This window comes from Martes martes (genome assembly GCF_963455335.1).
Source record: "Martes martes genome assembly, chromosome: X".
NCBI classification, from domain to species: domain Eukaryota; kingdom Metazoa; phylum Chordata; class Mammalia; order Carnivora; family Mustelidae; genus Martes; species Martes martes.
In genome coordinates, this window is record NC_137897.1 from 41,314,516 (window position 1) to 41,327,924 (window position 13,409).

Below are 13,409 nucleotides of genomic sequence, written 5' to 3' on the forward strand. Positions count from 1 at the left end.
AGAGCATAAGAAAGATTCAGATTTATAATTATTTCTATGTAGTATGTATATTTGTGTCTTCTATTATGATAGTATTAATATCAATACTCTTTATTTGCACCTACCCTCCCCCAAGGCTAAGCAAACAGGTAAAAAAACACCTCAAAAAAAGGAGCCACCTACTGAGGATCCAAATATTGAGCCTGGACAAAAGAGAGAAGGAGAATGTGGGGTTCAAGGTTGGAGAAACATGTTATATTTCATTTTTTAGGCTCTATTAGTAATAGAAATAGATAAAGGGTTCCCTGAAAATTGGCTGGAAACCTGTTTGGTAAGGGAAAGGTATAGTTGCAGCTGACTACAGCCCCTCTCTGATAAGTTTTCCTTCTTTGAGCACTTTACCATCCCATATTTTAAATTATTTGGCATGCTTGGGGAATAGAATTCTTGCCAAGGCTCTAAATTAACAAACCAAGGGAAACGACATTAAATTTAGATAGAATTTATACTATATCACTAGTTAAATTTGGCCTTTTTTGAATGCTGTTTTCTGGGCTTAAGTCATTGCATCAAACATCTAAGCAAACCTAGATATATTTTGATTAGCTCTTATATTGTAATTTTTGAAATCATAGAGAAATAAAAATGTGAAATCCTTTTCTAGTTGCTGTTGGAGTCTTCAATATTTTTTTTCCTGAACCATAATCTAGTTGTCACATATATTTTTTAAAGATTGATTTACTTTAGAGAGAGAGGGGCTCATGTGTGAGTGGGAAGAGGGGCAGAAGGGGGAAAGAGAGAATCTCAAGCCGACTCCCTGCTGAGTGCAGAGCCTGATGTGGGGCTTGATCCCACAGTCCTGAGATCACGACCCAAGCTGAAACCAGGAGTTGGATGCTCAATTGATTGAGCCACCCAGGTGCCCCTAGTTGTCACATATTCTTTTTTTTTTTAACTTTTAACTTTAAAAATATTTAAAACTTACAGAAAAGTTGTAAGAAAGTACAGTGTATTCTTGTATCTTCTATGTCAATTCACTAGTTGCTAACCTGTGCCACATATCACCTTTTCCTTCGATAATAATACACATTATTATTGCTAAACCATCTGAGAGTAAATTTCAAATGTAAGCCATCTGAGCATAAGTTTCAAATATAACCCTTTATTCTCAAGGTAATTCAGTATCTGTTTCCTAAAAAAGGGGGATATTCTTTTACATAACCCCAGTACAATGATCAAATTTAGGAACTTTAACATTAAGAAAACCTTATCTAATATGTAGTCTGTTAGCCTAGTAATAACCCAGTTTTGTCAGTTGGCTTAATAATATCTTTTATACCATTATTTTTTCCTGATCCAGGATCCAACCCAAAACCACCCATTGTATTTAGTTGTCATCTCTCTTTTTCTTAGAAGTGTACTTCAGTCTGTCTTTGTCTTTCATGACTGACATTTTTTGGAGTCAAAAACAATTGTTTTGTAAAATGTTCTTCAGCTTGGGTTTGTCTAATCTTACTATTGGTAATGACTTTTTCAGTCATTTTTTGGGGCCTGCTTGGTGGCAGGTAATATACTAGATGCTGAAGATAAAAATATAAATGAGAGGGTGCCTGGGTGGCTCAGTGTGTTAAGCTTCTGCCTTGGTTCAGGTTATGATCTCAGGGCCCTGGGATCAAGCCCCACATTGGGGCTTGCAGGGAGCCTGCTTCCTCCTCTCTCTCTGCCTGCCTCTCTGCATACTTGTGATTTCTCTCTCTGTTAAATAAATAAATAAAATCTTAAAAAAATATATAAACGAGAGAATGATTTCTGTCTTGAGCTCACCATCTTGCCAGAAATTCATGTAAACAAATGGCTGATCTAAAAAGTATAATAATAGAAGTGTATATAGGTTACAAAGGTGACAACTAAGTTGTCTTAAAACAGTTTTAGAAAAGGAAACGCTTCATAGAGGAGATAATGTGTGAGAAAGACAACTCCACTTTCTAGCAGAAAACTTTTTAATGCTCAACGCATTTTTATACATCACATTTTTTGCAGTACTAACTTACAGAGCTGTATTTAGTAAGATTAATTTATGGTTTACTGCTTACATTAATAATTCTGTTTATTTATGTAAGAACCTGAATTGGAAGCTGAAAGCCAGGAAAAGGAAGAGGGTCTGGAAAAGACTGGGGGTGAGCGTGGAGATGGCCCTGATGTGAAAGGGAAGACTACACCTGATCTAGCATTTGCTAAAGTTCAAGAAGCTGGTAAGTTATCCATTAAGAATATAAGCCACGGGGTTGTTTTTTCCTGCAATATTATCATACCTTTGTAATAAATCACAAATATAAAGATTATTTGAAAGGTAGTTCAGACATCAAATGTTTGATTCAAAGATGGTGTCAGAGCAAAAAAAAAAATAAATCAAAGCCATGTTGTTGAATTATAAAATATGGAAGTATTACTTTGGAATAGAAGTTCTTTGAAACCCAATGCAAGTTGTCAAATACTTTTTATTTTTTATTTTTATTTTTATTGTTTTTGTCAAATACTTTTTAAAGTATATAAATTATTTAACATAGCCAAGTACCAATTGGATATCTAAACAACACAGTATATTGATTTTCTTTTTATTTGCCTAAGCTGTTTCTCAAAAATAACTATTTTTTATATCTTTTAGACACCATATGGATCTCTTTGTTTGGGCTTTTATAGGTTAGTGTGGTTAGTGTGCTTTTATAGGTTAGTGTGTTGATTTTTTTTTAAACTGTGAGCTCTACCAATGAGAAATGGTAATATTTTCCTTCACATTTTAATGTCCTCTATGATGGTAGTGTTGTATAATTAGTGTGATCTGTAATTTTTTTTTTTTTTTTTGGTGACCGTGTAATTATCATCATCTAAACCAGGCCACTCTTGAGAGTTAAAGGGAGTACTGTTGACTGCTTACACCAGGACAATAGATGCAAATGAACAAGATGGCCACCATACTATAAATAGACCATATAAAGATTGAGCTAGATCAACGAAATAATTTTGCGCAAAAGAGACAAACCAAATGGAATAATGTCCTTTTCCCTCTGTAGTTAAAACAGTTCCAAGTATGACATTATTATTTTAGCTGAAATGGATGATTAGGAGATTATTTCAAGTGAATGAATTTGAATGACACTGGGTTTACTTGTTTTGTTTTGCTCTTGGAGTTTCTACTTAGTTGATTTTCTTTTAACTGAAATCACTGGCATATTTTGCTCACTACTTAAAATTATCTTCAAATAAGCTCTTGGAATTTAATCTGTTCTGGGTTTGAGAAATCTTTTCTTCATACCACCAAAAGGAGTGATGCATTTAAAAAATTAGTGCTTATATGCTGAAAATGTACATTTGCATAGAAGTCTATCCACTGGTTAGGGTTCTGGTTTTAGTTTCATCTTATAAAACCAAGGCTGTAGTGTCCTCCGTGTACTTTTATTATTGTCTAAGTTTTGCTAAGTGATGTACCCAACTGTTACATTTATGTTTTAGGTGATGGACAGTCGTAAGTTAAAAAGAAGAGAAGCTGAAGCCACACATACAGTTTGTTATATTGATAATTTGGCTTAAATTTTCTCAATAAAGATTTAAAGTTTGCTCTGAAGTTGTCATGCATATCTTCTGTTAAATCTGTTCCTAGGAACCTGATATTATTATAAATGGTATCTTTAAAAAATTCTCTGTGTTCTGTTTAGAGCTGCTCTATGAAGGCTATTTATTTTTGTGTAATGATTTTGTCTGGCAACTTGGCTAAGTTTATCCTAATAGTGTACCTCTTCGTCCCTTTGGATTTTCTACATACACAGTCATACCATATGCAGATAGTAACAGTATTCTTTCCGCCTTTTGAATCTTTCTACCCAGTAATTCTTGTCCTTTACGACATTGGCTACATCCTTTTGAGTACAATGTTGGATAAAAGCAATGATAGTAGACATCCTTGTATATTCCTGATTTCTCTTTCAACATTTTCACTATGATGTATACTATAGATTTTTAAAAATTAGATATCTTCTATTAGATTAAGGAAGTTCCTTTTTATTCCTAGTTTGCTAAGGGTATTTACCATGAATATTTGTTGAATGTTATCATATACATACTCCACATGGATTGAGGTGATCTTAAGAGGTTTTTTCATTAATCTGTTAATGTGGATTCCTAGATAAACCCAGTTTAAGTCATGATATAGTGTCCTTTCCATGTATTGTTGGATTCCCCTCTCTAATGTTTTGTTCAGGATATTTACATCTTTGTTCATGAGTGAGATTGGCCCATACTTTATGTACTCTCCATCTTGGGTTTTGATATCAAAGTTATTCTGGCTTCAGAAATACAGGGACGTATGTATCTTCTTTTTCTGTTTTCTGGTAGAGTTCATCTAACTTTGGGATTATTTCTTAAGTGTTTGATAGAATTTATTGGTGAAGCCATCTGGACCTGGTTTTTAGGAAAGTTTGAAATTAATGATTTAATATTTTCTATTCTTTGGTCAGTTTGGCTTTTATTTTTATAGGGCTTTGTCCATGTTGTCCAAATTTTCATTATGGAGTTGTCCATAATATCCTCTCATTATTTTTGTAATGTCTGCAGGATCTGTAGTGATACTACCATTTTAATTCTTAGCACTGATAATTTGTGCCTTCTCGCTTGTGTTCTTAACCAGTCTCACCAGAGGTTTACCAGCATTATTAGGTTTTTCAAAATAAGCCATCCTTTGGCTGTGCTGATCCTATTCTATTTTTTTTTCTTTATTTTTATTAACTTTGTCTCTCACCCTTACTATTTTTGTTCTTTTTTTGTTTAATTTGCTGTTCTTTTCTTCTTATTCCTTGAAAAAATGTTCAGCTTACAGATTTTCAGCCATTATAATGTACACTTTTAAATTATAACATTCTTGGGGCACCTGGGTGGCTCAGTTGTTAAGTGTCTGCCTTTGGCTCAGGTCATGATCCTAGGGTTCTGGAATCGAGCCCCACATCAGGCTCCCTGCTCTGCTCTGCTTCTCCCTCTCCCACTCCCTCTGCTGTGTTCCCTCTCTCGCTGTGTCTCTTTCTTAAAATAAATAAAATCTTTGAAAAATATTAAATTATAACATTCTTCCTAAATAGAGCTTTAGCTTCATCTTATGAGTTTTGGTATATAGTATACTTGTTATTTAACTCAGAATATTTTTCTAGGGGCGCCTGGGTGGCTCAGTGGGTTAAAGCCTCTGCCTTCGGCTCAGGTCATGATCCCAGGGTCCTGGGATCGAGCCTCACATCGGGCTCTCTGCTCGGCAGGGAGCCTGCTTCCTCCTCTCTCTCTGTCTGTCTCTCTGCCTACTTGTGATCTCTCTCTGTCAAATAAATAAATAAAATCTAAAAAAAAAAAAAGAATATTTTTCTAATTCTCATTCTGATTTCTTTGAACTATGGACTACTTCTCATTGTATTCCTTAACTTTTAAACATTTGAGGGGCGCCTGGGTGGCTCAGTGGGTTAAACCTCTGCCTTCGGCTCAGGTCATGATTTCAGGGTCCTGGGATCCAGCCCCGCATTGGGCTCTTTGCTCAGCAGGGAGCCTGCTTCCCTCTCTCTCTCTGCCTGTCTTTGCCCAACTTGTGAGCTCTCTCTCTGTCAAATAAATAAATAAAATCTTAAAAAAAAAAGTAAAATTAGAAACTTAAAAAAAAAGAGACACAGCTAAAATGTAAGAATGCAGAAAATTTGAAAGTAAACGGATGGGCAGAAGATAATCTGCACAAAATAGCTAAAATAAGCTTTCAGATAAATAAGCATTACTAGAGAATAAAGGATATTTTATGTAGAAGAATTCAATTTGTCAGGAATATTTAACAATTTTAAATATGAACCTAATGTGGCTTCAAAACATAATGGAAAAAATGGCAGAATACAAGGAGAAAACAGCAGAGTAAGCAGACAAAAATCAGTGAGGAAGGATGTGTAAGATTTGCACATTGTGATTAATAAATGGAATAAATAAATAAATAAATAATAAATAATGGAAGTAGAACTGTGTATTCACCAACTAAATACATAATCTTTTCAGTGTAATTATTCTGTCAGAGGATCTATGCTGTATATTTCAATTGTCTGAAATTTTTTTGTATTTTTATGGCCCAGCATATGGTCAATTTTTAGAAAAATTCCATATGTGTTTGAAAAGAATGTGTATTCCCTTGTTGAATGTAGGTTACCTACGCTGCCTAACTTAGTGTTCCTACCCTGTACTTAATTTTAATGCTGTGGTCCCTTTGCTCTGACAAGGCAAGGACCCTTGGACAGTGGCTCAATTCCTGTGGCGTTTCTCAGCATCCACTTTGACCTTTAGGAAACGAGTTCATTCTTGCCATGTCAGAAAGTGATAGTAGGGCAGGTTCCTATGTTGCGGTTACTTTTCTCCCAGCTGTCCTAGGCTGCTGCTCTACAAGCCTTTCTCTTTGAAATTTCTCTAGGCAAAAACCAGGCATCAGTCTCCAGGGGATACACTTTACACTCTATAAAAACTTGGTCATCACACTCCATTCTCACTGCAACACTAGAATGGGTTTCGGATTTTCTATAGCTCAGAGCATATGGCAGGTGAAATGCCAGTCTTCCTTTCTTAACATGTTTTAGGTGTCTTTTAGTGGCTCTCTCAGATCTCCATTCAACTGATTTTAATTGAGGAGGGTAACATAACCTCCCATTCAACTCAGGGTAGGGATGATTTCTTTCACACCAGCCTCCACTAAGTTGATAACCCGCAACTTAGGTATTGTATTTTCCGTAGACTCTTCTTTAAGGGGTTTTCCAACTTCTAACCGTCTTTATGTAGACTGCTTAGGCTAGCAGAATGAGGAAATAGTTTTCCTATCTCTGTCGAATGTGAGGTTACTTACTGCCAATTGTTCTGTTGTCAGTAGGCATTTGGATATAATGAATTTAGGAGAGAGGTATAAATTTGAAGTTTCATTAGGAATGTAGAAAGCATTAGAAGTCATAGTGGATCAACAGGAACTCACCTAGGGAGAGATCATATATGGAGAAGAGAGCCACAGGCATAGTCCTGGAGCCCTCTACATAAGGAAGAACCTAGGATTGAGAAAAAGGACTACCAGAAGAAAGCAGGAAGAAACTAGGTGAATGTGTTATCAGGAAAATCTAAAGGAAATAAATTGTTGAAAGAAATAGTAAGAGGTCAAAAATTTAAAATGGTGAGAGGTCATGCAAAAAGGGTATAGGAAACTGTTAATCTGGCAAGATGGATGTCAGCAGAGACCTTTATAAGAGCTACTTTCAGGGGAGGAGGAAAGCCTGACTTGAAGAGGAGTAAGTTGAAATGGGAGATGAGTAAATCGATATAGTGATTATAGAAAATGCATTTTGATGGGGTGCCTGGGTGGCTCAGTGGGTTAAAGCCTCTGCCTTCGGCTCAGGTCATGGATCAAGCCCCATATCGGGCTCTCTGCTCAGCGGGGAGCCTGCTTCCTCCTCTTCTCTCTCTCTGCCTGCCTCTCTGCCTGCTTGTGATCTCTGTCTGCCAAATAAATAAATAAAAATCTTAAAAAAATGTATTTTGAGTTTTGATGTGAGGAAGAAGGAAATGGAAATTGAGCTAGGAGGCTGACATGAGGCAAGGAGGGGGAATTATTTTTCACCTGAGTGATAATTAAGGCATGTTTGTGTGCTGGTGAGAATGGTACAGGAGAGGATGGAAGACCTTGATAAGGCCATAGGGATGGGATCCAGGCACAAATGGAGGAGGTGGCCTTGGATAGGACTAGGGATACCTTTCCACAGTAATGTGGGAAGGCTAATATTGGAGGACTGAAGGAGGAATTTCTGTCTAAGTAGAAGAGGTAAGATTAGAAAGCAGACTGGAGACTTCTACTTGTCCTTTTATACCTTTCTATGAGTTTTGAATTTTTAAAAAAGATTTTATTTATTTATTAGCACAAGCAATGGGGAGGGGCAGAGGGAGAAGGAGAAGCAGACTCACCACTGAGCAGGGAGCCTGATGTGGGAGTGGATCCCAGGACTCCAGGATCATGATCTGAGCTAAAGGCAGTTGCTTAACCGACTGAGCCTACCCAGGGACCCCAGTTTTTGAATTTTGACGGGGACTGTTTCTGTTTTTCTAAAATGATAAAAGATCTGTTATTAGATTGGAAGAGTATTTTTGTTTTATTTTTTTTTTAAGTAGGCCCCCATGCCCAGCATGGAGCCCATTGCAGGGCTTGCACTCAAGACCTGAACTGAGATCAAGAGTTGGACACTTAATTGACTGAGCCACCCAGGTGCCCCAGAAAAGTATTTTTATTTTTTATTTTTTTGCTTTTATTTATTTGAGAGGAAGAATGAGAGAAGGAGAGAAAGAGAGCATGAGAAGGGGGAGGGTCAGAGGGCAAAGCGGACTCTCTACTGAGAAGGGAGCCCAATGTGGGACTCCATCCTGGGAGTCCAAGATCATGACCTGATCTGAAGGCTGTCACCTAACCAACTGAGCCACTCAGGTGCCCCGAGAAGTATTTTTAAAGAGAAGCTTATAATCACTTACTTGGAGCCATCTTGTGCTCCAAAGGGTACACATGAACCCCTAATGGCAAAAACCACAACTCTTATCTGCTTCCTTTCCTTGGCCAAGGTGCAACCATTATCTGACGAACAGATAATGGAGACATTCTGCTGGGGTCACGTTAAGATCCTTAGAGGCTCTGAGCCTTGAAAAGATTATGGAATGCCCTCCTTCCCATTTACCATATGTATTTCATGATAAGAAATTGATGGTAGGGACACCTGGATGGCTCGATTGGTTAAGCGTCTGCCTTCAGCTCAGGTCATGATCCTAGGGTTCCGGGATTGAGACCCGCATTAGGCTTCTTGCTCCGCGGAGAGCCTGCTTCTCCCTCTGCCTGCCACGCCCCCTGCTTATGTGTGTGCTCTCTCTCCCTCCTCTCTCTCAGGCAAGTAAATAATCTTTAAAAAAAAACTGATGGTAAAATGGGGAGCCTGGGTGGTGCAGTTGGTTAAGCATCTGACTGTTGCTTTTGGCTCAGGTTGTGATGTCAGAGTTGTGGGATCGAGCCCAGGGCCACACTGTGCTCAGCAAAGAGTCTGTTCTAGGATTCTTTCTCTCCCTTTGCCCCTCCTCTGTGTTTGTTCTCTCTTTCTCCCTCTCTCCTTTTCTACCCCTCTCTTCCTTCTCCCTGTCTAAAATAAATATTGCTGGTAAAATTTTTATATTTTTCCATGATGTTGATTTTGCTGTTTCTTTGAATAGCAAATTCACTTATCAAAATGTTCCTAATGATCTCTTCCTCCTTGCCAGAGGTCCCTTATTTGGCCATCAGGGTGACCTAGCACTGACTCCAGTCCTTCCTTCAGACATTTATCCTTCCCGGTCGATGACCTGGTCCTGGATTGTTATAGATGCAAGGAAATCTAGTACAGCCTGGACAGCATACTCCGTTTCCATGTCTGTCATGTGGGCACAGGAGAGAAGTGCCAGCTGGGTGGGAAGGGTGCCCTAAACTAAGTACCTCATGACCACAGGAAACCAATTTGAGGGTTTCGTTGCAGACCTCAAGGGCGGGATTTACGGCAAGGATGCTGGGGTGCTTCAGGGAATTGAAGCAAGAGTTGGCTTAGGAAGGTGAGACATCAGGGCAGCTCTGGGGTCCTCAGCTTGAGTCATTCTGCCCCTCCTACCATCATCTGTGGTGTGTGGCACAAAACCCCAGAGCATGGAGCGTATGGCACCCCGTCTGTCTACTTTATCTGAGGGGGTTTAACTCTCCCTGTACCCTGGGAGAACCAACACAGAGGCAACCTGATGGCAAGCAGGCGTCCTATCCTCCTTCAGGGCTCCTAATTATTATTTTTTAAGATTTTATTTATTTATTTGACAGAGACACAGCGAGAGAGAGAACACAAACAGGGGGAGAGAGAGAGAGAGAGAGAGGGAGAAGCAGGCTCCCCGTGGAGCAGGGAGCCTGATGTGGGGCTTGATCCCAGGACCCTGGGATCATGACCTGAGCCGAAGGCAGATGCTTAACTGACTGAGCCACCCAGGAGCCCAGGGCTCCTAATTCTTGACAACCAACTCCTGCCACTAACCCCGGGAGGCCCAGGCACCATCTCCTCCCTTTTAGGAAGGGTCCAGGCTGCGGGGCCATGTCCAGTGCTAAGCAAGCAGAAGTCCACTAGGGTATACTCAGCCAGCAGGGCCCCAGGAGCCAGGCGGTGTGTATCGGGCCAAGGCCAGCCATCCCAGGACTCAGGGAACGGACTCTTCCTAGAACACCCTCTTCTTGATCTTTGAACACTGGCTATCTCCTTCTTCACAGCTCTGTCCTGACTCCCTGGGACCAGCACCTGTGGCCACTTTGGCCAAGTGCCAGCAGCTCTGCGTGCAGGAGCTCTCTGAGGCCCCCAGACCCAGGCCAACCCCCTCTGCCTGCCAGCAGCTCCACTACCGACGCTGCTCTCCGCCCCCGCCCCTCCCCAACTCCCACCTGCTGCCCACCCGCCCTGCCCCGGGGCTCTGCCAGACTCAAGGGGCTTGGGGCAGTGTTTTCCCCTTTCTCAGCTGTAGGGGAGGTGCGGGCAGTAGGCACGGCCTCGGCCTCGTGGTGCCTTGTCCCTCCCGCTGCCCCCGGGCTGCTCAGCGTTCTCTGGGCCAGAAGGCCAACTGCCAAATCCTCCTCGTGCCCTCCCCCACCCCCCGCCCCCTGCCCGTGGCCTTGGGAGCCCGAGGAGGAGGTGAGGGGCAGGCACAGATTCTGCAGAGCACCGATAAGATGGGCAAAGGGACGTGCCTCGTCGGACCCAGCGGCCTTGGGAGCTCGGCCCCTCGGGATCTGGGGTCCAGGCCTGTCCCCAAATTGGCCCTGGGGCTTCGTCCTTCTCGGGAGGGGCAGAACCCGGGGTGGGAGGGGCGCCTGGCACGGGGCTGGGGGCAGGCTCAGCTGTGGAGATGATGGCCTATCACGGTTTCTGACTGCTCCTCAGGACCTGGCTTCTGAGGGGCCATTTCGCAGCCCCAGAGACGTTTCTGGCCTTGGCAATTCCTCTGTCTCTGGCCCCGCAGTGCTGGGGGAAGCTGCGTAGACGAGGGGAAGGATGGGGGAGGAAGATCAGGGTTGTACAAGGGGATACAAAGCCTGTTCTCCAGGAATAGTGTTGGGGTACAAGGTAATCTCTCCCCAGCAGCCTTTGCTGACGTGCAGTGTGGACAGTGCTCTGAAAGAGAATCAAAGAACAGATTGGGCCCTTGGTTCTGCTTCTTAAAACCACGGGTCTACCCTTGAAACGTAGGTGCTCCTGTTTGAGTCTCAACCTTTTTGCTTGTAAAATGGAGAGAATTCCTACCTTAAACCGACTAAGTGAGATTTGAAAAAAATGTAGTGTGCAAAGGCAAGAACTAGGTCTGTTGTTCCAAAGGCCCTGTGAGTGTTGGCTGTATCAAAGTCTGAATTTTCTCGAGGACCAGGGCTAGAGGCCAATATCCACCAGAGGTATGGGCCAACCTGCCTGAGAACCACCCACGGGCTTCCCTCACCCTGGGTCACATGTCCCCATTCCCTGCAGCTGATCAACAACCTTCCTCCCCAGCGCTCACTGTCACTTGGGGCTCCAGTGCGGCCCACTTGCTCTTTCGTGCACTTGGGAGTGCAGCCACTGTCTCACCCAGGGCCCATAAATGAGATCCTCAGCCCAAAGCAGCCTTGGCCTGCATCTGGATGGCCAAGATGAAATGCTAAGCAAAGATTCATGCTGTAGAACGTTGTGTGGGATATGACGCTCTGTGTGTGTGTGTGTGTGTCTAGAATATATGTATAAAATATGCTTGCATATTCATTTTCTATCAATATCAAGAGTAGCCAATTTTCGTATCTATGAGAATTTACGGGTGGGTACCCAAGAAACTAATAGTGGTTGTCCCTAGGCAACTAGGATCGTGGGCAGGGAGGAGAGAGGACTTTAAAATTCTTTGCCAGTCATTACCATTTTTACCATGTACTTGTCTTACTTTTATAATGAAGAAAACTTGAACTTGAAAGATAGAGATGAGGGGCCCCTGGCTGGCTCAGACAGTGGACTGTGCCACTCTTGATCTCGGGGTTAGGAGTTTGACCTCCCTGTTGAGCGCAGGGCCTACTTGAAAAGAAAATCTTATAAAAACAAGGTCTAGGGGCGCTTGGGTGGCTCAGTGGGTTAAAGCTTCTGCCTTCGGCTCCGGTCATGATCTCAGGGTCCTGGGATCAAGCCCCGCGTCGGGCTCTCTGCTCCGCGGGGAGACTGTTTCCTCCTCTCTCTCTGCCTGCCTCTCTGCCTAGTTGTGATTTCTCTCTGTCAAATAAATAAAATATTAAAAAAAAACAAGGTCTAGATGATAAATTGATATTTAGATACAAATGATAGAAAATGGTATATTGGATAGAAAATGCTATCTCGGACGGTGTGATGGAGAAACGATATGTCAATATGAGCCAGAGACAGGTGAGCAGATCTGTCCGTGTCTCCGTTTCCTCACATATGAAGTGGTACCTATTTCATAGGATTATTGTGATGATTAAGTGATAACCCATCAGAGCCCTTGGAACAGTTCCTGACATACAGTAGGTGCTCAATAAATGTTCCTTTCAGTGTAAAAATGGTGTGGAGGGGGACAGGCTGGCTTGATGTGATAATCTCTTTCGCCCTCTTGTGGTCAGTGTATGACATGCAGGAGTATGCATACCGGTAAGGCCTGTCCTCAAGGGTCTCTGTAGGTGAGTGAGTGAGTTCAGGCCCCAGTGGGGTGGTGAACCTATGACTTTTATCATTTTTTTTATTTTTTGGGGGGGCGGGGAGCCTATGACTTTTAAAATAGAGTAAGAGTTTATGTGAATAAATAACTTCATAAACAGGCAGGTGAGACTTTATAAATAGCTAGATGAGTCTTACAGTTCTCTACTCTGCTCATCTTTGCTCTCAGATCCAGATCCCCAGCCCTGACAGTGTCAAGGAGAAATGGTACATCGACTGCTTCTTGTTTTGGGACCTCTCTTTATCCATCAGACTTCTTAGTTGCAAGCAAGAGAAACTGTTCTAGCTTCTTGAAGCAGAAAAGGGATTTTGGGGGGTGCCTGGTGGCTCCGTTGATTGAGTGTCTGCCTTTTGGTCTGCCTTTGGACTCCTGATCCCGGAGTCCCAGGATTGAGCCCTGTGTCGGGGTTCCCGCTCTCCCTCTACCCTTCACCCCGCTTGTGCATGCACGTGTGCTCTCTCGCTCTCTCTCAAATAAATAAGTAAAATCTTTTTAAAAAAGAACAAGAAAAGGAATTTTTGTTAATGGCTATTGGGTAGAGCTCCAGAAAATCTCCAGCAGGGGACAGCATCTGGCTTGGGGGCTAGACAGCTAGAGCTGGATGCGATCCCACCTACTCT

The 13,409-nt window shown here is 42.0% G+C and overlaps 1 protein-coding gene across 1 annotated transcript in view; it reads left to right on the forward strand.

Annotated features, from left to right (window-relative positions):
* The window catches only part of LOC308337131 (P antigen family member 4-like), a 148,291-nt gene extending 144,692 nt beyond the window's left edge, over positions 1-3,599 (forward strand). The window contains exons 3-5 of the mRNA XM_080795164.1: positions 116-218; positions 2,100-2,231; positions 3,490-3,599. Of these exons, the coding sequence (XP_080651290.1) occupies positions 116-218; positions 2,100-2,231; positions 3,490-3,506 (252 nt within the window). The 3' untranslated portion in view covers positions 3,507-3,599. The remainder of the gene's footprint in view (positions 1-115; positions 219-2,099; positions 2,232-3,489) is intronic.
* Positions 3,600-13,409: the final 9,810 nt, after the last annotated feature.